This window comes from Thermoascus crustaceus (assembly GCF_041956765.1).
Source record: "Thermoascus crustaceus strain CBS 181.67 unplaced genomic scaffold VTN00scaffold_1, whole genome shotgun sequence".
NCBI classification, from domain to species: Eukaryota; Fungi; Ascomycota; class Eurotiomycetes; order Eurotiales; family Thermoascaceae; genus Thermoascus; species Thermoascus crustaceus.
Genome location: NW_027192527.1, coordinates 5479266 through 5500692, shown reverse-complemented (window position 1 = coordinate 5500692; position 21427 = coordinate 5479266). Strand labels below are relative to the sequence as shown.

The 21427-nt window shown below is 49.8% G+C and overlaps 9 protein-coding genes across 9 annotated transcripts; 4 read left to right on the top strand and 5 right to left on the bottom strand.

The window, feature by feature from the left end:
* Positions 1-764: 764 nt before the first annotated feature.
* VTN00DRAFT_1985 (uncharacterized protein) lies at positions 765-1963 on the bottom strand (the record flags this gene model as incomplete). Its single annotated transcript, XM_069428152.1, has 4 exons — positions 765-1032; positions 1116-1505; positions 1592-1862; positions 1924-1963. 4 exons carry the CDS (start codon positions 1961-1963, stop codon positions 765-767), a joined length of 969 nt encoding a protein of 322 aa, XP_069292687.1.
* A 564-nt stretch (positions 1964-2527) lies between these two features.
* VTN00DRAFT_1984 (uncharacterized protein) lies at positions 2528-3552 on the top strand (the record flags this gene model as incomplete). Its single annotated transcript, XM_069428151.1, has 2 exons — positions 2528-2583; positions 2658-3552. The coding sequence occupies 2 exons, from the start codon at positions 2528-2530 to the stop codon at positions 3550-3552; spliced, it is 951 nt and encodes a 316-aa protein (XP_069292686.1).
* Positions 3553-4519: 967 nt separating this feature from the next.
* VTN00DRAFT_1983 (uncharacterized protein) lies at positions 4520-6601 on the bottom strand (the record flags this gene model as incomplete). The annotated part of the gene is made up of 3 exons (XM_069428150.1): positions 4520-5260; positions 5350-6107; positions 6169-6601. 3 exons carry the CDS (start codon positions 6599-6601, stop codon positions 4520-4522), a joined length of 1932 nt encoding a protein of 643 aa, XP_069292685.1.
* Positions 6602-9928: 3327 nt separating this feature from the next.
* On the top strand, positions 9929-11026 carry VTN00DRAFT_1982 (uncharacterized protein; the record flags this gene model as incomplete). The annotated part of the gene is made up of 2 exons (XM_069428149.1): positions 9929-10195; positions 10376-11026. The coding sequence occupies 2 exons, from the start codon at positions 9929-9931 to the stop codon at positions 11024-11026; spliced, it is 918 nt and encodes a 305-aa protein (XP_069292684.1).
* Positions 11027-11734: 708 nt separating this feature from the next.
* On the bottom strand, positions 11735-13177 carry VTN00DRAFT_1981 (uncharacterized protein; the record flags this gene model as incomplete). Its single annotated transcript, XM_069428148.1, has 2 exons — positions 11735-12188; positions 12291-13177. 2 exons carry the CDS (start codon positions 13175-13177, stop codon positions 11735-11737), a joined length of 1341 nt encoding a protein of 446 aa, XP_069292683.1.
* Positions 13178-14935: 1758 nt separating this feature from the next.
* On the bottom strand, positions 14936-15967 carry VTN00DRAFT_1980 (uncharacterized protein; the record flags this gene model as incomplete). Its single annotated transcript, XM_069428147.1, has 2 exons — positions 14936-15082; positions 15134-15967. 2 exons carry the CDS (start codon positions 15965-15967, stop codon positions 14936-14938), a joined length of 981 nt encoding a protein of 326 aa, XP_069292682.1.
* Positions 15968-16402: 435 nt separating this feature from the next.
* Positions 16403-17469, top strand: VTN00DRAFT_1979 (uncharacterized protein; the record flags this gene model as incomplete). Its single annotated transcript, XM_069428145.1, has 5 exons — positions 16403-16446; positions 16502-16521; positions 16575-16625; positions 16694-17296; positions 17351-17469. The coding sequence occupies 5 exons, from the start codon at positions 16403-16405 to the stop codon at positions 17467-17469; spliced, it is 837 nt and encodes a 278-aa protein (XP_069292681.1).
* Positions 17470-17474: 5 nt separating this feature from the next.
* VTN00DRAFT_1978 (uncharacterized protein) lies at positions 17475-17761 on the bottom strand (the record flags this gene model as incomplete). The annotated part of the gene is made up of 2 exons (XM_069428144.1): positions 17475-17631; positions 17718-17761. 2 exons carry the CDS (start codon positions 17759-17761, stop codon positions 17475-17477), a joined length of 201 nt encoding a protein of 66 aa, XP_069292680.1.
* Positions 17762-18206: 445 nt separating this feature from the next.
* VTN00DRAFT_1977 (uncharacterized protein) lies at positions 18207-20882 on the top strand (the record flags this gene model as incomplete). The annotated part of the gene is made up of 9 exons (XM_069428143.1): positions 18207-18338; positions 18408-18436; positions 18499-18547; positions 18613-18865; positions 18920-19067; positions 19150-19521; positions 19684-20187; positions 20235-20722; positions 20782-20882. The coding sequence occupies 9 exons, from the start codon at positions 18207-18209 to the stop codon at positions 20880-20882; spliced, it is 2076 nt and encodes a 691-aa protein (XP_069292679.1).
* Positions 20883-21427: the final 545 nt, after the last annotated feature.

Here is a 21427-nt window from a genome sequence, read left to right as displayed (position 1 = left end):
TGTTCATTTTATTATTCTGTGGTTGGAGGACAAAGCCAGCATGTACAATAATACCATAATTAATGTATGCAAGTATGGCATAAATGCCAATTTCACTACACATATACACACTCTCTCCTTCTCAACGGTTTCATTCGGCTTCCTCATCCAGACGGGAAGGGATCGAGCCTTCTTACCTTTTATTGCTATCCCAATATGGATACTAGAGGAAGGGTCCATGTTTCTACGTTTCTGTAGGAATATAATAGTCTACTGTTAGAACTCTTTGAACGAACGGCTTGTCCAACTTGACTGTGATGGATGATAGACAATCGTTATTCATTTTTAATTTTCCTTGGTATCTTTTTTTTAGGTACTTTTTGGCATGAGATATTCTGGGACCTTATTCATGTGTTATCTGATGAAATAGCAAGATGAGTTCAGTTGCGACCGGAGCTCTCCCAGAGTGCGGAATCCAGCCTAGCCGGGTCCGTCCGTGCTGAACCGGCGGACATAAGGCTGGGTAGGTGGAGAGGCGGAGGGAATAGCAATGGACAGGTAAATGGGGACAATCAACTTCAGCCACTTGCATCCCGCATCATACCATACCGCGTCCTTGTTTCGCTTCTAGCAACCCGCGGGAGGAATCTTCCTGGTCGATCAATAATGTGGCCGAAGTAAAACCCGATTCTATTCTGCTCAGGAATGAGCACATTTGCACGCAATTCATCCAGTAGTGCGTTTCCACACATAAAAACCGAGACGGACGAAGACGCTTGCGAATTTCATGCTGCCGCCGCCGCCTCACCCGTGGTGGAGGGCAAGTCCTGTCCGTTAACGGCGGCCCACTTGTTCCGCTCATCGGGCTTCGAGGACTCGCCCTTGGCCCTCCGGACCTTGAGCTTGCCGCCCCAGGGTCCTTCCTTGCCGTCCAGGGCGTTCATGGCGGCGCGGGCCTCGTCGGCGCTGGCGAAGTCGACGAAGAGGAAGTAGTGGTCACCGGGCTCGAAGCGCTTCGAGAGGTGCGGGGAGATGAGTTTGCTGATGGCCTCACTGTGATGGTAGGAGATGTAAGAATATGATCGAGGTATATATCAATGGCTTAAGGGGAGAAAGGAGGTATAGACTTAACGTACACGTTGAAACCCTTGAAGAAGTTCCGAATCTCGCCGTTCACGGCCTGCTGGTCAGACAGTCTGGGGAGACCGCCAACGTACAAACGGCGGCCCTGGTCACTGTATCCCTTGAAGTGCGTCGCGGCGTCGTTCCTCTGCCAGCGGTCAAACGCGAACGAGAGGTTCTTCCTGTCGTTACGGGGCGAGCCCGAGCCGTCCGCCGTCGTCTGGAGCGGACGGTCGTTCTGCGACTTGGCGAGTCCGGGCCTGACCTTGACGGGGCGACCGAGGAGGTCACGGCCGTCCAGCTCCGTCATTGCCTTGTCAGCCTGCTCTTTGGTCTCCAGCTCCACGAAGCAGTAGGAGGGGTTCCGGCCAGTAAACGGATCTATCGAGATATCGATGCGCTCGCTAAAATAAGAGAAAAAGAAGCAACACTCAGTTGAACAGTCATACGCCAAAAGTTTAAGTCAATAAATCAGAACGGAGAACCACACATTTTGTACTCCCCCGTAGCAAAGAGGGCCTGGACGTCCTCGGCCTTGGCCATATAGGGCATGTTGCCCACGTACAGGCGTCTGCGCTCAGCGATGGCTTGCGGAACATGCGCATTCTGTCCGTTGAAAGCGGACCTCGGGGTATTCGTGCGCTGGCTCGGGGAGCTGGGACTCTGAGCGCCTGGGCTCTCCTCCGCCTTGATGCGCCAGTTCGGGGAGTTGAACGCGCGACCCGACGTCCTCACCCCGCTGTGGAACGGAGATCTGGGAGCTGTTGACGACGTCAGCGACATTGATGCAACAATGTGGACTCGAAGGGGTATACTACACACTCTGTTGCTGCGGTCTAGGGCTTTCGGGGATATCAGCCATCTTGTCAGTAGGGTCAGCAATAATTGCAGTGATGAAACGGAAGACCGTGTCGCGCGTAGTTAAACTCTTAGCTTCCCACAGACGCGAACTGCCTGTAATTGATCTCTGACTCTTGGAGGAGAAAGTAATAGACCGCAGGACAGAGAGGTAAGCGATATGTAGAGAAAGAGAGGAAGTAAGATCGAGAGAACCGGGAGCCTCTTCACACGAGACTCTCACGAAGACACACTTCTGGATCGCGAAACAAAATTAATTTTCCATAAAACGAACAAAAGAAGCAAACATGCAAACGCGTTTTTTTCTCGAAAGTCGTCGATTCTTTTTGGGCGCGACGCTGCGTCATGGTTGGCTCACCCGTCGGTTTTTTCTGCCGCTAGCAAGCGAGCTTTTTTTCCTTCTCCGCCCGCTGGCTTATTTACTGCGCCCGCTCGACTTTTTTCTTTTTCGTCTTTTCTCCTTTCCTTCGCAGGATTTAGTCCGACGTGAAATACCTTTCTAATTTCAAAGGATGGATCGTCCCAGTCATTGCACTGGAAGACACCGATCTGCGCTGGACCGTTCAGGATGAAGCTGTTTCTCATCCGCCACGCGGAGAGCGAACAGAACGCGGGGCAAGACTGGTATACCGACCCGCGTGTTTCTTCTGAACCTGCAGGCTGACACAGCGGTTGTTCCTGTCCCTTGTGGTCTGCAGCGCTGGTTCAACAGACCCTTCTCTCTCAGAGCAGGGCAAGGCCCAGATTCAGCGCCTGGCGGACCACTTCTCCTCCCGCGGGATTCGCTTCACTCGCGTCTTCTCGTCCGACCTGCAGCGGGCTAGGATAACGGCGGAGGGGATCAACGAGGGCCAGAAGCCCATTCAGGTCTCTGAGCTGAGAGAACAGCACTTTGATGTCGGGGGTGGCGGATGGTCGGCTTTGTCAGGTGGCTACGCCGAGGAGTCCGAGAGCGAGATGGGCGATCGGGCAAACACCTTCCTACACGACCATATCTTGCCCGTACTCTTTAACAATAAAAATAACAGCCCTGGAAACGAGGAGACCGTGGCTGTCGTCGCGCACGGCGTCATCCTCCGCGTGCTCTGGCGCCGCCTGGCCGACCATTTTAACCGGAGGGATATCAAGCTCGGGCCTGGCGTCGATGCCTCGACCATGCCGTCTTGGTCTAACACAGGATACATGGAGCTGGACATCCGGCCGTCGCAGCAACAGTCGCGGACAGCTGCTGCTCCTTCTACCACTACTAATGCTTATACACCTTCACAGGGATTATATCGCACTTCTTCAGGCGCAAAATCTGCTACGTCGATGGTAGGGTCTGCTCCGTCTGCGTCTACGCGATCGTCTGCCTCGATAGCTCCCGCTCCTTCTCGTGGTGAAGGTCCCCCGCTCTCAGGCTGGACGATGACCGTTCTCACCATCGATGACACGTCGCATCTCCAAGGTGATGGCGTGGGGACCCAAAGACACGATGGACAGCAAAGACAACAGCAGCAGCAGCAGCAGCCGAGGAGTACGATGGGCAGTTACCAATTCCCGGGAATCTCCGAGACCGTTAACCTTCCAGGTGCCGCCAACGCGTATTATTAACCCGTACAGGTAAGCAGATTCAACTTTTTCATTCATCCCTTTTCTCCCTGCAGCTTCAAAACACCGAACCCACAATCTCCAATGATGAAGCACAATTTCACTCACAGACCTGTTCCGAGAGAACACATGCGGAGAGACAAATTGTTCCAACTGCTGTCTGACAGGAGACTCCCCAACCTTTCCGATGACACAGCTGCTTTCACATTCCATTTTTCGAATGTTGAAGAGAATACATTGTGCTGACGAGGTTGATAGAGACAGGTACGAATTGCTAAAAACCACCCGGTAATTATAATGATAGATGTGGGATCCACAGACAAAAAGTTATTGTGATGGTTGTACAGTACAGTATTTAATCTTTTATTAAATGCGCATAGCTTTTGATATGATAGATCCGATACAATATATATGTGAATATACCTACTGGGATGAAGATGCAGAACGTAATATAATCGGTAGGGTTCTCTCAATTCCCTTCAAAGCAACATCAGGGCCTTATCGACGTTCGGTACAGGTTTCCAGAAACCGTAGCAGTAGATGACGTAATGCAATGGACTGTACTTGTGCTGTACATACATGCATACGATACATAGGTACCTAAGAAAATAAATAGAGCCCAGCCAGTGTAAAAAGGTAATAGGATGAATAAATGATCAACAGTTTCGATTCAAGTGAAAAAGAGACTCGTCGACCACGTCACATTGGTATCATTTTTAACAAAAGAAATGAAATAGATATTATATCAATCATTCACGTTTCTTTTCAGCAACCATGTTCATGGCTCGTTCGTTCCTTCCTTCCTTTGACTGACATATTCCAACTCGTGCATAACTTTCGTTACAAATTTCGTTTCCGAGATTCCTTTTTTAGAATTATAGTATGCGCCGTTCCGGCCTACCTTTGACTGCGTACTCGCAAAATAAATAAATAAAAAAAAGAAAGAAAAAAAAGCTAATAACCGCTAACATCATACCGTATCGTGGCCGCCAACATGTTGTCCCTGATGACCCGAGGGGGAAGAAGGAATATCTTCCTTCTCATACAGAATCTCCGGCTTGACAGGCCTGCAGAGCAGATACCGCTTAAAGAAGTACGGGATCTGCCTCAGCCCGTACGCGGCGTGGAGGTACGTCGGCATGGAGAACACCTGGTCCAGCTCCTCGAGGGTCTTTCCCTTCGTCTCGGGCATGAACATCAGGATCAGCCACCACCCGACGATGTTGCAGCCGGCGTAGAACGCGAACGCGCCCTGCGGGGTGAAGGCGTTGAGGAGAGACGGCCAGGTGATGGCGAGCAGGAAGTTGAAAAACCAGGTCGTCGCGGTGGCTAGGGACATGCCGTACGCTCGGACGTATAAGGGGTAGGCTTCAGCGGAGTAGGTGAATGGAACGGGACCCTCGCCGGGGGAGTAGACGATGCCGAAGATGTAGATGCCCAGCGCGATGCAGGCGACGCGGGCCCTGTGGTGCGTGGTCTCGGGGATCCAGAAGCTGAAGCCGGTGAAGAGGAGGGAGAGGGACATTAAGGGGAAGGTGGTCAGGAGGAGGTTGCGACGGCCGAAGGTGTCGATTGTGTAGATTGCGGGGATGGCGAAGAGCCAGTTGATGAGGCCGAATCCCAGTGATGCGGATAATGCGGAGATCTGGGAGAATTTGGCCTCGAGGAAGATTTCGGATGAATAGTAGGCGATGACGTTGACACCGCAGAACTGTAGATTTTAATTATTGTCAGTTAAGTTCCTTGCCCCTATCAGCCCTACCTAAGGAAGCAGGCATTCAAGAGGATTGATTTCTGTACCTGCTGCATGAACATAACTATTTCGGATGCGATCAAGGCACGTCGATTCCGAGGAACAGTAATGAGTTCCAGGACCTTATTTTGTCCCAGCTTCATGTTTGATTCTGCTTCCAACAGAGTGTGTATGTAGAAAACGTCGCGAGCGGCCTGCAGCCTGCTATGCCGCAACCGGCACATCGCTTGATACGCTTTGTCGTAGCGGCCCTTGTTCATATACCACCGAGGAGACTCAGGGCAGGCGAAAACAAAGAAGCAGACCAGGACAGCTGGGAACATTGCAGAACCCAGCATCAAGCGCCAGTTGAGACCAGTAATGCTCGGCGTGTCAGGTACCTCGAAAAAGGCCAGGTCTGCGGCGTATCCAAACATGATGCCAAACGCAGTCCACATCTGCCATTGCATGACCAGAGCACCTCGAATGGCCGGAGGAGTGGTTTCTGCGGCATATATGGGCACCGTCGCAGACTTAGGACCGATACCAAGACCAAGGGCAAATCGCGCGATGAACATATGCCACCATGTGTTGACAAATCCCTGCCAGAGACAGGCTAGGGCAGAGAGAACACAAGTGATGAAAATAGTTCCTCGACGGCCAAACCAGTGATTGAACGGCACTGTCAGCCAACAACCCAGAATAGCGCAGCAGAAGTAGGGGGCCGCGTTCACGAGTCCAACCAGCCATGTGGATCGCGGGTCAGTCCCTGCGATACCGAACTGATGCTTGTAGAACACCTGTGCACCGTTGACGACAGTTTCATCTGGTTATCTGATCAGCTTCCTCAATACTATACTAGTCAGCTAGTAAAGAAGATAGCATACCCATTCCCTGAACAGCAGCAGAGATAGAACAGACCACAATTACCAAATACATAAGCCTGGGCTGGGACCAACGGCTGGTGAATTCTTTGCGCAATATCTCGAGCTCCTCAGGAGTCAATCCTTGGACCTGATCATATTTCTCGGGGGCCTGGGCAAGAACTGCACCCATCTCAAAGGCACGGATATCTTCTTCGTCTCCCATCTGGTGCCTGATGCTGAAATTAAGACCTAGATTTCTCAATTGCTCATGGCTGTACCCGGCCAGCGGATTGGCAAGTTTGGCATTGAGATTGCGTCGCGCACGTTCTGCAGCGGTGCCGATTGCGCGTCGAGGTATAAACGAGTCTCTATGAGGAGGAGCAAACTCGATATTTTCTGTCTCGTTCGGGCGATTGAGGTGTTCTGATAGGCTGTCCATCTTTCCAGGCGTCATTGTCCAAGACGGAGGGGACTGCACTTGGAAAGTAAAGGATTAAAACTGTAGACATGTCTAGATGAGCGATGCGCTGGTGGATTACCTCGAGTTGTTTAATAATATTAGTCTTTGTGGAAGAAGGTGGATGTCGCGGAAAAGGCGCAACGAGGCTGAAGCCCCGTTTCATCTTTCGTTAACAAAGCAAGAAGAGCAAATTTCGGGATGGATCGGGGGGCTTAACAAAGGATTATCCTTAAATCTATAAACAGAGAAGAGCAAATCGGGCAGAAACGGCCAAGGAATGGGAAGTCAGGAAGAAATAATTGGATAAGTACGTGTATTTGAGATAGCCCTACGATCTCCGACTAACTGCAGGCGGCCGGACCTTATACCATGGGGAAACCCAAGTCCCAGACGAGTCAGTCTGTACAGCGCAGTTGAGAGACGACAGCGGCTGACGGGCGGGAGAGCTCTGGCGGCCAACCCGGATTCCCTGTGCGGATCGACCTGGGAATTCGAGAATGAGAGGTGTCATTGGAAGGAACAGGAAAAGAGAAGAGAAAAAACACCTCATAGGTGCAGACGTAAATGGCAGTAAGATTGCAGGCATAGCTTCTCGTCCATGCAGGAGCGCCGTCCGATTGGGAACGCCCAGGATGAGCGGTCATCCAGGTCCTGCTAGACTGCAGCACCGCCGATGGACCAGGATCTTCACTGCGCAGTGGGCTGGGGATTTGAGCTGCTCCACGTCCTTTGTTCTGCCTGGAACACGAGGGGGCAGAAGCATCCAGACGCTGATTAGGCTCGAGCACCAGCATAACTGTTGTCTCGAGATTGCTGGCGCTGGTGCAGAAGACCCTGAAAAATAGCAGTGCACTGCTGGCTGCAAGCAGCTATATCCTATGGGTATGTCATGTATGTACTTCTTCCCCACGGGACCCCGGGTTGTAAGACGGGGGTGGTTCGTTGTCCGCGATGATCCTCCACAATGGCACGTCTTCGGAGAACGCCGAGGCTGACCTAGAGTCGAAGTCAGCACGAATCTCTGCTCAGGATGACATCGAAGTTAAGTGGCTCTTCACGACTCCCTCTGTGGTCACTTTCACCTAGTGTCAAAGTCCGTACATTAGTAGAATGCGGTGAGGATCTGCCCACTTCTCTAGGGAGAATGGAGCCCAAGGACCGCCAGAGACTCCGGCCACATGACAGGGCTGACCGCAGGGCGCAGGGCAGGTCGCTTTTCTGTGGCGTTGCTTTCAACTCAGTTCGAACTTCCATATAAATCTGGTCAAATGAATAGCACTGCCCGCGTCTATCTTCGACCGTTTTCGTTGTGCTTCCTGCAGTATAGAGAGTACATGGCGTCGCCTCGAACGTGTAGAGCACAGTAGGGATCGGTCACAGACCCTTTTGTGGGATGATGTCAATCGATCTCAATTAAAAGGATCAAAGAAATCTGAGACATTGGTCCAAGCACCTCGATCTTGAAAATAAGAAAATTTGGCATTTGCGGTGATGGGTTGTCGATAGCATCTACCTGCTGGCGGATCGCGGTTCCGGTATCAGCCAGTATCCGTAACGGCTTTCGACTCTCACTGTGTCGTTTTTTCCATATGAATGCTCCATAACTTCCGGTTTCAGACAGATATTTTGGACTTGAGACGCTGATATACTTTCTATTTTTAGATTCCTATTTTCCATTCTGTATTCCTAGATGGTCTGCAACTTTAGGACAAGACTCCTCATTAGGGCTAGAAAATATATGGACCATTCTCCTTCTCCCATCTGCTATACGCTTTGTTGGATAAACCGTCATTACATTAATCACATTTATATATGACATATTATGAATGGAGGACCTTCACTTACGCTCAAACGCTGAACAATTGTGATTTTAGACAGCCTGCTGCTTTAACCATCAGCATCTACCCAGTGGTATGGTAGCGTGTCTATTAATGAAACTGTATCAATAAGCTTCAATTTATGTCTGCAGACAGCATCATGGAATGGTTAAAGAACTAAGTTACCACGTGTGGACTCCTCCGAGAGTTCTGGAACAGCCCTAGGTAAAATCCTACGGCAACTCTTCTTGGATATAGCGCGGCGGGAATCGGAATGAGCCCCGTGTCAAGGATTGTCAGGTAGGGGGAAGTCGACCCCTGGAGGGTTCTAGAAAAATATAATTTCGTCAAGCGGCTAGAGTCTCTGCAGAGGCATCCTATCGCAGACACGCCTACTTTGTCCCTATGAGGCAATGCCCGACGGAGGTTCCTAAACTCTAAGGCAACATATCCGAGAAGATTCGGTAAGAGAGAAATGCCTCAATCTCATGAGCATTCCCGAGTTGTTCCGACTTTCAATGGAATCCCACAGGAAGAGGGGAGCATTCTTCTGGTAGATTGGCATCTACCATTAGCCTACCAAGCGTACAGTACATAAGCACAAGATGCAGAAGGGGCTTAGGTCTAGAAATAGACACAGTATTTATCTTTGTTATGTCTTGTGCAGGTGAACATATCCTGTCTTCCTTTTCCAGGAATCGGCAACTAATTGAAGACCCTCAAGGTCCTTTGTCTCTGTGTTACCAACATGCGGGATGCGATGCCGTTGGTCCTTGTTGGTCCCTGGTGGTCCCTCTCATGCGAACGACCCTCCGCCACTTTGTTATTCCTTAACTCTCTGTGGCTAAAAAAATTAAATTAAGAACCAGGATTTACCAGTTTGAAGGGATGCTTTGCAGATCCCGACTACTGCTTAGGTACCTCCTACCTATGTGCAGTAACTTGTCAAACGGTCACTGCAGCAGCATCCGACGATCATCCGCATCCGGGGTAATTCAAGCCTTTGTACCTAGATGACGTCGGAACTGATATCCGGAGTCACGCCGCCCTGGGTACCTGACATACTACGTCCACGGTATATCATTTAGCAACTCGGTGGAGGAAAAAGCCTCATGGCATGAAATTATGTTAAAATGAGATCGGATAGGACATTTGTCCCTCGGTAAACAGATCCCATCATTATTGCATACTACTAAAGTATGCATGCGGGGAAGTCGCTTGGGGATTTGCTAGCATCACGTCGGGAGTCGGCACATAGCAAGAGAAGCAGGATCCGAAACGTGGGATGAGTTGGCGATGGAGATGTCTTACCCCTCTTTGGGATTTCTAACACAAGGGTTGTTCACTTTTCGACGACTGTATATCCCGTCTGTTTGAAACAGGAATACTAATATTGTAAGAGTATACAACCGTCACTTCAAGCCAACTTACCCGATATTCATTGCCGCAGAATAAATACATATAAAATAAATAAGCTAAGGTAGAGACGACACGCTCAGCAAAAATGCTCGGAAAGATCGCACTCGAAGAGGCCTTTGCGCTCCCTCGCTTCGAAGAGAAACAGAGATGGTGGGCGGGCATGTTCTCGACCGACTCGGACAGACATGTCAAGGAGATCACCGACATCGACAAGATCCGGGTCGAGTATGCCGACAAGCACGGCGTCGGGTATCAGATCCTGTCGTACACGGCACCGGGCGTCCAGGACATATGGGATCCTGTGGAAGCGCAGGCCCTGGCGGTCGAGATCAATGGCTACATCGCGGGGGTTGTCAGTAAGATGCCGGATCGGTTTGGGGCTTTTGCGTATGTTGACTCCTCTCTTTTCATGCCCTCTTCTACCCATGCATATATTATATGGTTTGTCGCTCACCATTCATTATACAGGACTCTATCAATGCACGAACCCCAACAAGCCGCCAACGAGCTCCGCCGCTGCGTCGAGAAATAGGGCTTCAAAGGCGCCCTTGTCAACGACACCCAACGCGCCGGCCCCGACGGCGACGACAACATCTTCTACGACCGCCCCGAATGGGACATCTTCTGGCAGACCTGCACGGAGCTAGACGTGCCCTTCTACCTGCACCCGCGCAACCCCACGGGCACCCTATACGACAAGCTCTGGGCGGACCGGAAATGGCTGATCGGCCCTCCCCTCAGCTTCGCGCAGGGTGTCAGCCTGCACGTCCTGGGAATGGTGACCAACGGCGTTTTCGACCGGCACCCCAACTTGCAGATCATCCTGGGCCACCTAGGCGAGCACATCCCGTTCGACCTGTGGCGGATCAACCACTGGTTCGAGGACCGGAAGAAGCATCTCGGTCTCGCGGCGACGTGCAAGCGGACCATCCGGGAGTACTTTGCGCGGAACATCTGGATCACGACCTCCGGACATTTCTCGACGACGACGCTGAATTTCTGCATGGCGGAGGTCGGGGCCGATCGGATCCTTTTCTCGATCGATTATCCGTTTGAGACCTTCGAGGATGCGTGCGACTGGTTCGATCACACGGAGATGTCGGTCACGGATCAGTTGAAGATTGGAAGGGAGAATGCGAAGAAGCTGTTTAAGTTGGAGGCATATAAAGATTCTTCTGCTTGATCTTTTCATACGATAAGTACTCATACATCCTTATTTTAGGAGCAGATACATGCAAAATATCCGGAAATCTATATACATAGGCATCTAGGTACATGTATATTGTGAAGACCATTGTTTAGCGAGCATTCGTTATTCGAAATTTAATTCAGCGCGGCAGACAGAATATAACGATATTTCCTGTGCGGGCAATTATATTGTGTGTAAATACTAAGATTATACACCTACATTCTATCGAAACTCGAGAAAAGAAACTTAAATTAAGCTTGATAACAAATGAATGTATGTAGTTGGTGATAATTTAGGTACAGTACAGATAGTCCATGCATGGAATCTCCTCAAATGACTATCGCTCCGAGATAAATCACTTGCTTTTTTTGTCCCTTTTGTAGCATGAGATAACAGATTTTTAAAGTTTTGAATACCTAGGCTTGGGGAGTAAAACTGTAGCCATCATCGTATGGACACAAAAAAGTAAACATGCCCTTCGTAAACTGTCCCATAATCCTTTTGTCCCTGGTCTTTTATGTCGGGTTTTGTTATCGGTGGATTAGGGCTTGGTCGTCGCACGGTTCGCTTGACAGTCCAGGTGCGACAGAAGAATCAAGTTGGAATCGACTTTTAGTGCGTAACTTCTATCGGATCTCCTCGTGAGGACGTGTGACAGCTTTATGCATTCAGAGCGTTCAAAAGGAAGCCCTCTTCTACCGCCTAAAAATGACAGGAAAAAGACGGGACATCCTCGACCACCGACAGCACCGTCGGCATCTTGACGTCAGACTGCGCCATCTCTGGTTCCTTAGAGGGCTGAGGCTGGGGCTGGGGCTGTTCCTCCGGCCGCAGTGTAAGCTGGTAGTTCATCCAGCACTCCCGCCAGATCTCTGGAGAATCTTGCAACTGTTGCATCGCAGGCTCAAAGTACCGACGTTTCATATCTTTCATCTTAGCGATGTACGCCTCATAGTTCTCGATCACACGGTTTAAAATGTCCCAGAGGGCAATTAGGAGCCTCGACAGCTCCAGTCTTACCACGTCTGGATCATCTTCGACGATAATCTGACGGTTCCGGATTTGAAGGAAAGAATTGTAGACGTATGCGTCGTACAGCTCGAGGAAAAGGGTGAGGAGACGCCGTTCCAATGGACGAGGCTTTCGCAGATTTCTACTAGTAACGCGTTTCTTAGTTGAATTGCCAAGCATTTTCACATCTATTCTATACCAATGCCCCAGTTCCTGAAATACATGCTAAAAGGGATGTGAAACTCACCTGATCACGACATATGCCATGCGGCGGAAGGTGACATATACAGAGACAGTCTTGTCCTGCGCCAGATTTGAGAGGATACCGGCAACGCGATCCGCATCTTCGACCTGCCCTTTTAGCTGTTGATCTATTTTTGCAAGGTATCGGAGGATCTCTGCAGCAAGACCCTTCACCTCTAGAGCTTCTCTCGTTCCCAGAAACAGTTTGGGCTCCATGGTAACACCTTGTGGATGAAAGAGGAGGATGCTCATGCGAAGAACCATGTTTACCATGGCAGTGAAGCGCTTTTTGACGTTGAGCTTGAGTTTTGGACTAGCGAGTAGGTCTTTGAGATCCTTAATGATGCTGCACGTATCATCCTTTGTGGCCGTGTCGCTTGAAGTCTCAGAGTCCTTTGCGTCAGCTTGCTGTGCCTGGTCTGATTTTTCAACGTTCGCTGCACATGTTGCATTTTGGTCGTCTGGTTCGTTCAAAGTAAATGAGGTCAGAGAAATGATGCTCGCGTCCAGCTCCCTGAACCGAATCACTTCCTCCACAACCTTGGATATCGCATAATTGTATGCTGCCTCGCGCTTCTTGTCGATGGGATTTGTGCTTCTATCACCCTCGCAGGATTCGTAGTAGTCAGGAAACGGCTCTGCTTCAGAGCTCCCTATCTGATCGACTCTGATATCTGAATACGACGACTCGACGCTGGCGACAGACTCGATTGGCTCCTTATCCTTAGCATTGGCAACCTCTTTCTCAACTTGCTTGCTGCCGCCAGCGTCGCTGGGAATCTTCGCGGTGGGGGTGGTGTCAGCCTCTGGGTCGTGAGTCTCTTCTGGCGCCGAGACATGCGCAGGTTGCTCTTTCTTTTCAGCTTCCATGTCTGGCGATGCAACACGCATGTTGGCTTAGATAAGGAATTGATGGTTGATGCGTGGGCAAGCCCGCGTGTGGCAATCCGCAAGTTTTCCAGGTGAAGAGAGAAGATGAGTCTGGTCGTGAGACTGCGTGCGTGTGGGATCAGTCAGTGAATAACGCGATGACTGAGTGGACTCCCTTCACGCGTTCCAGCAGTCCTGAAGAGATGATGGAATCCTAGAAGGTATGATTGAGTTATTATGTAGCCCAGCTTCAAACCTGACCTATTTAGGTGCAGACTGTTCTTCCAAGATGCTTCAGCTCACTACATGTTGACATCAAACACTCTGGTAGATTCCGCCTCTTTAACAGCTTACAGGTCCTTATGAGTCAAGTTCAATCCGGGTCTCTATCACTTTGTATCACAGATGACTCCAATCTGAGGTCCTCCTATGTGAGATGCCATATTCCATAATGCACAGTACCATGTGAAGCGAGTGAGGTGTTCTTGAAATGAAATAGAATTAAGGGATCAGTTAGATAGAAGATCGGCATTCGAAAACTAGCAAAACACCTATTCAAACATCGTTGCTTCTGTTTTTGCCTGCAGTTTCTACGATTAGCTCATGCTTTGACAGGATGCTTCCAGATACTGCCTGTGGCACCTTCCCTCATATCCCGCAGCAGATCGAAATCAATAACCCAAACAGGAGAGATACGATCTCAAACCGGTCCTTAGGAGGTAATCACAACTACTAAGAAACTCAAGAGACGATGGAAGTTCCGGTTTCTCGCTTTGGCTATAATGCTCCTCGGGTCTTATCCCCGAGCATGTCCTCTCCAGTATCGTTCCCTATTCGTCTTAGGGAAATACAACAACATACTAGGCAGTATCCCGTCCAGACTCCCATTCTGCAGAAAAGAGACAATAGAAGAACGATTTCTTGGAGTTGTGGCCTTTGGTCTGTTGTTATGGTCCTCAACTGTGTCGTTGAAGTAATAGAAGGGTGAACGAGGTCTTGAGAACGTCAGTCAAGGGCTGATGCAAGCTAACTGTCTCCAAGCCACTTTGGGGTTCTCAGTAACTGGTGTATTATGGCTGTAACCAGTGTTCATGGAGCATCTCGAAATACTGCTTTGCGCCCTCTTCCCCTCCGGGTTATAACTCAACGAGGTGTTTCAAGTGAGACCTTCCTACGGAGCATGCCCGCTATATAGTGACTAGCAACATGTGGACTTGATTTTCCGGCTATGATGACTTGGGGTGTCGGTGTAGAAAATGTACTGCTGTACAGGTTAAGAATACCGCTTGTACCCGGAGCTAGCAGAATTGTCTCGGTCTTAGAGAACACAGTGAAGGTTACACATTAGAAAAGCGTTATATTGGTTGGTCGAACTCGATAGATTATGATCCAAAGTGTACAAGTAAATGACCAAAGAGTGTACCGCGCTCCGATCCGAACAACGCCACTGACTCTTACGAGTGCGCCATACCGATCGAATCAAATAATGCGGTCCGACCTTCCCCCCGGCTATCGTCCGATTAGTAAAGAAGGACAAGATAGGAAAGGGACAGAACGTCCAATCCAACTGTCCTTCTTTGAGAACGATAGATCGGGAGTTAACGAAGGAACAGTCGATCTTCGCACATTGACTGATTGGCACCTCATTGACAGGAGCGTGACAACTCAAAGTAGTGCGGCGTAAAGGCGAAACTCAAGGATAACGGATTAGGGATGTATGGTCAAACCATACCGTCCGGAAATAGAGCTCAATACCGAGGAAAAATCATACATTGGATGTCAGTCTTCTTTCTTGGAACGTTGGTCCTCATTAGACGAAATACATTCGTCTTCATCATCATCATCGGCTAACGGGACATCCATGACACGCTCGCCAGCCTTTTCAAGGGCACGACGACTCCACGCTCTGACGCCCTTATAAACTCCCTATACTGTGTTAGTGCCTGAGATTTATTTATTTTATCGACAGTAACTTACCCAAAGGAAGCTGCACACCCCAATCAGGACTACTAACCAGCTGATAGAAGCGACCCGACTTCTTCCGGTAGTTCTGCCGCCACTAGCAACCAGTCCAGAGCTGCGCAGATTCCACCATTGCCATGGTGACAATGCGAAGAGCACCTTTATGAACGACAGGACTCCTAGAGAAGCCAGGCCCTTGACAAAATGCTCGAACCACGAGGCTCCGTTGTCCGTCGGCAAAACATCAATAACCCTGTTAGGTTCCCAGAATTCTGTGAAGTAGATCGTTTCGAAAGGGTCAACATAGAGATTTATAATCGGGTCAGCAATGAAACCGAGCAGAAATATGGTAAACAGCAATATTCCCAATGTCAGTCCGACCTGGGTCGCAGTACTGCTTATCCAGCGACCCCACCTCATACGCTCCAGCCGATACTGGAACCCACAAGTGGGACACTGCCAGTAGTTTCTCCTGCCATAGTCTGGATCTGCGTGTCGCCATTTACGGAGGCAGCCTTCGTGAACGTATCTCGAGGATCCCTTGCACTTGCAGGGCCGAATAAGTCGCCCAAACTCGGGGTCAGGCGATTCATATGTCACCCGCGGCTTCAGCTGTAGGAAGCCGGGCAGGTTCTCGGAAGGAGGGTGAAAGGTTGGAAGGACAGACTCCAGACAGATGCGACATATCCGAGGAGGATAATGCTTTCTGGGTCTGCTCGACGAAGAACCACGAGGGTCAGTCGTCTCGCGGGTTGTGTCAGAATTCCCAGCTCTGTTAGAGCTCTCGGGGGCAGTTGAAGCGCCTGGCCACTGCCACAAGGGGTCCTGCCTCTGGCCAGACAGGTCCATACTCCAAGAGAGAAGACAATATCAAGAGACCAGAAGGTCACTGCAGTGTCACAAAGTGACTAGAGCCATCCAAGTGGTCGTGTTGGCCAGGTCTGTCAGCCGCAGGGAGTGCGGCAGAGACATGGCTTGCAGAGACTGCAAGGAGATGGAAGAGAAAAAGACAAGAATCTTCGGCAAGTTCCTGTGTGCTAGGTGTAGAAAGCTCCACGTCGCCATACCAGAACAGGACGCTTAGCCGCTCGTCTACCGTCACCGTCAGGCGCGGCTTGGCACCGCCCAGTACCGCGTCAACACCTTGACGCCTGCTTAACCGTACCTGTGAAGGCAGAGCTTCAGGTCCACCACCCAAGCCCTTCACCTGTTTTTGTGCATCTTCGACAGCTGCATATCTGTTCTAAGACTTGGATTGGAGCTTGTGCAAGCTGAACCGTATCCATGGCGGACCGCTACTCTTTCTCTCTCACCACTTTCTCACCTAGGTTGGTGTTCCTGCTAGTGCAGCTGAGGGGACTACGTGCTAACCATAGCTGACAGCGGAAAGCTGGTCCAGATCGGTAATTTGACTATGGGACATTTACTATTGTTATTATTGTGCTGATGATTGTAGAATATGCTCTGAACGCCGTGAACCAGGGTGTAACCGCTCTGGGTATCAAAGGTATGAATTACCCCGTCATCTTCGGGCTCCGCAACAGGATCCAGCTAATATCACTCCGATCTGTGAAGCCACAAATGGAGTCGTTCTTGCTACCGAGAAGAAATCCTCCTCGCCCCTTATTGACCCGCCCTCCCTATCGAAAGTTTCCCTTATCACACCCGACATTGGTATGGTCTACTCCGGCATGGGCCCAGACTACCGCGTGCTTGTCGACAAGGCCCGCAAAGTCTCACACACCGCCTACAAACGCATCTACAACGAGTATCCCCCGACCCGAATATTAGTCCAGGATGTCGCACGTGTCGTTCAGGAAGCGACACAATCCGGTGGTGTTCGGCCCTATGGTGTCAGCTTGCTGATCGCCGGCTGGGATGACGGTGTCGAGCCGGAGACTCAGCAAGCCGCGCCAGAAGATGCTGGAGCAGAGGTCAAGAAAGTAGGGAAGACCGGAGGTATCTTGAAGGGCGGTCCTAGCCTGTATCAGGTCGATCCCAGTGGAAGCTACTTCCCCTGGAAGGCCACGGCTATCGGAAAGCATGCCACCAGTGCCAAAACTTTCCTCGAGAAGCGGTACACGGAAGGACTGGAGCTTGAAGATGCAATCCACATTGCTCTTCTGACCCTGAAGGAGACTATTGAAGGCGAGATGAATGGCGAGACTATTGAGATTGGTAAGCTATGACTAGCCCCGGCACAGCTTTACCGAATTGCTTACAATAAACTAGGTATTGTTGGACCTCCTGCAGACCACCTGCTAGGTTACGAAGGCGTGGAGGGAGCAAGAGGCCCCAGGTTCAGGAAGCTGAGCAAAGAGGAGATCGAAGACTACCTCACCAACCTATGAATGATTCATCCCAGCACGATATTCAAGTCTTGTCTAGTCTTGTAATATAATAGACATATCAGTCTTCCGAAGTGCTCAAGGTGGGAAAAGCTCGATCTGAAGTTTGACTTGATGAATGCCATGCAAGACGTCAGGACCTCCCTTAATTTTGATGACAGCATACTTCACTTGAAAATCGAATTTATGACCCTCGAGTTTATGTTCATAATAAGAATAATAAGCAAATGGGTAGCTCAGAGATCCATTACATCGCACTGACAGTGACAAGCTCGTATGCCGATACTATTCTCATGTGCGGGGTACACTACATATACAAATGATATCATGACGGTAGGTTAAGAACAAGGGCAAAAAAACAGGGAAGATGCTACATTAATCCCCTCCAATTATGCTAGTTGGAAGAATAAAAAGCCGCTTGTGCTTCTCGGATTTGTTTTTCGAGGTGGTGCTAGTGTTGCCGGATTGCTGTGGAGGTACGGAGTAATCCGTTGTGGTTGGCTGTTTCCGCAGCATGTGTGGGGAGCTCCCATTCGTGCTTTTTTCCATGGGTGTGGATGCCCCGCCATCAACACGCCTTATCAAGGCTCCAGCAGCCTTGTAGAAGTACATCGTATATGCATTTTCATATTTCCAAGCTGGGCTTGAGAAGCAGTCATATTTCTTGGAAAATCTATGCTTGGCGGTACCTGCGTGACTATACCCCCCTATGTTACAAACCAAAGTGTCACTACTCGACCATGGCTCCATATCAACAAACAACCGCGAGCTCGGATGGGACATCCGGTGGTGCTGGGACCACAGTGCTGAAGACCAGGGCCTACCAGCAGGAGATGCTGGACGAAAGTTTGCGTCAGAATATTATTGTTGCGGCAAGTTTATCCCCTTATGAGGCTAGACATGAGCGACCAAGGGCTAATTAAATCGATCTTTGTATACAGATGGAAACCGGTAGTGGGAAAACACAGATGTATGAGCGTATTCGACACATGTATATTTGTCCCCTTGGCCACTCACCGCAATCCTATTTAGTGCCATCCTTCGAATACGTGAGGAGCTTGGACGATGTCCCCCGGACAAGGTGAGATTCTGTATCTTATAATCGAAACTGCGCTGTTGGATTGAACTACTTAACAATGTCTTCAGCTTGTATGGTTTATCGCACCGACAGTGGCTCTCGCAGAGCAGCAGTATACGGTGATATCGCAGCAGCTCCCTGCTTTCCAAGCGAGGATGCTCTCAGGAGCGGATAATGTCGACCACTGGAGCAACCAGGAGATCTGGGACTCGATCCTCTGGAATATACGCATCGTTGTATCTACACCGCAGGTACTTCTTGATGCCATGTCAAGGGGATTCGTGAAGTTGACTCGCATAGCACTGCTTGTCTTTGACGAAGGTACAGCCTCATTGATCTCAGTAACTGGCAGTGGGATAACTAATTTTGTTATAGCCCACAGCTGTGTGAATTCGCATCCGACGAACAGAATAATGCAAAATTTATATCATCCTCTCCGAAGATCTGGAAATATCTCCGAACTACCTTCTGTTTTAGGACTCACTGCAAGCCCGGTGACAAAACCTAGTGCCGGGGGACTGAGGTAAGCATAGCATCTGGGTGTTGAAGACGCCTGTACTGAGAATTCTTAGAACTCTCGAAGAAAATTTGAATGCAATCTGCAGGACGCCTACCATTCACTGTGAAGAACTTCTGCAACATGTCCATCGGCCAGATATATCCAGAATTATCTACGAAAGTGACGAATGTCCGGACTCACTATTGCTCCGGTGGCTAGAAATTCTAGTCGACAAGGCTCTCGACGATATTGAAAGTGATCCCCTGGTCAAAAGGCTCAGAATGAGAGACGACCTGAAAAGCCAGCAAGAACTGATGAAAGCTCTTGAGAAAGGGAAAACTCCATGTCGACAGGAACTGAAAAGTCTCTTGAGAAACGCCAGGGAGATTCATGAGGAGCTCGGTTCTTGGGCAGCCGACGTCTTCATTGATACCACGGCGGGAAGGTTTCGTGCCAGTGCTTCTGATGCATCTGACATGTTAGTCGACTGGGAGACAGATGAAGAGAGATACGTGGCAGAGGTGCTTTCAAAGTTACCGATTCCTGAGACTAGACTTTGGGGAAGCGTCCCAGATAGACTGTCTCAAAAAGCTAACTTGTTAATCAACCTTCTAGCTGAAACATATACTCCGGACTCTAGAGTGATAATATTCGCAAAACAACGGGTCACTGCTGTGATGCTCTCACATCTTCTTTCGGTTCATCCCCTTACGAAGGAGATAATTCCGGGACATTTCCTTGGAAATTCCAGCTATGCCGGCCGCAAGTCGAATCTTTCTGAGCTCTCTCGTCTTCAAGATCAGAAAGGTGCTGTTGATGACCTCCGAGCCGGGAAGAAAAATCTGCTTGTCGCGACATCCGTTCTCGAAGAGGGAATTGATGTACCAGCATGCAATCTGGTCATCTGCTATGAGTCTCCGAAAGACTTGAGGTCATTCATACAGAGGAGAGGCAGGGCTAGGAAGCAGAAGTCCAAACTTATAGTATTCCAGAAGAAAAACTTCGAGACTGAAGCCCGGTGGAGCGAAATGGAAGAGGTCATGAAGGCCATCTACTCTGACAACACACGTCTGCTGGCTGAGATTGAAAAACAAGAAAGCACGAAAGAAGAAGGGGAGGAGGTCTTCCGTATTGAATCAACAGGGTATGTCAAGCTTATTTTGCTACGCCTACCTCGCTGATCCATCCTAGGGCACGTCTCGGTTATGACAATGCGCGGCAGTATCTGGATCACTTTTGTGCCACGATTGCCTGTGCATATACCGAGACTCAACCGGACTTCATCGTAATTAAGGACCATGGTCTAGGTCTTCAGTGGGCTAAAGTGATTCTACCGAGCGTCCTTGACCCGTCTCTTCGAGAGATAAGTGGGAAAGGGAGATGGAGGACTGAAAGAATGGCAAAGACAGATGCTGCATTCCAGGCATTTGTGGCGCTTTATAAAGCTGGGCTGGTGAACGATAATCTGATGCCAATGCATTGCAAGGAAAAGTCAAATGCCACCGATCCGATTGAGAAGCGCCCAGGTATTGTGCAAGCTTCCGCACGCTTCAACCCGTGGATCGAGATAGCCAGGATGTGGAGAGAAAACCAGCCTCTTTTTCAAACTAAGATCAAGTTCTCGCCCGACACCTTTGGCATGCCCCGCATGGTTATCTTGATGCCCATAGCCCTTCCCTGTAAGCTGTGCTTCAAGATTTTCTGGAATCAAGAAACCACGGTGGCTGTGTCCTTAAAGCCAAGCCAAAGCCCACCTACATCGATTACATCAATCGAGACAGCGGCCGATTCCTCATATCTACTCTTATCTTCAGTGTTCTCAAGTCGGATGCCGACTGACCGCAGTGATTTCCCTGCGCTGTTTCTACCCAAGCTCCCGTCAACGTTCAATTCTGTAAAAGCTTGGTTGGCTTCGGTGAAGGGTAAAGACATGGCTCAGGAGCTCGCGGAAATCAACGATCCCAATACTTTTCTGCGGTTGGGGTTGGTGCGAACTATTGAAGGGAATACCCGCCCCTTTACGCTAGAAAGTACCAAATGGATGGTTCCTCTCGATAAGAAAAAAACAGGTGAAGAGGAAGAAGCAAACATCAATGACGAAGAACAGGATCGGCTGGAGCTACATCTTCAGGGTACTACCTTACCCAAGCGCACCGACTTCTTGCATCCTGTAGCTAGTGATGCCAAAGGGAGCCTACAACATACCGCGAAACAATGTATAGTAGCGAGCTCCTGCTCCATTGATCGGCTGCCAGCTATGTACTCGAAGTTTGCGCTCTTCATCCCCTCAGTGATTCACAAAATCGAGATCCTCCTCGTCGCCGACAAGCTGTCGCGCACGACTCTCGCACCCGTGGGCTTTGACAATTTAAGTCTCGTGATGA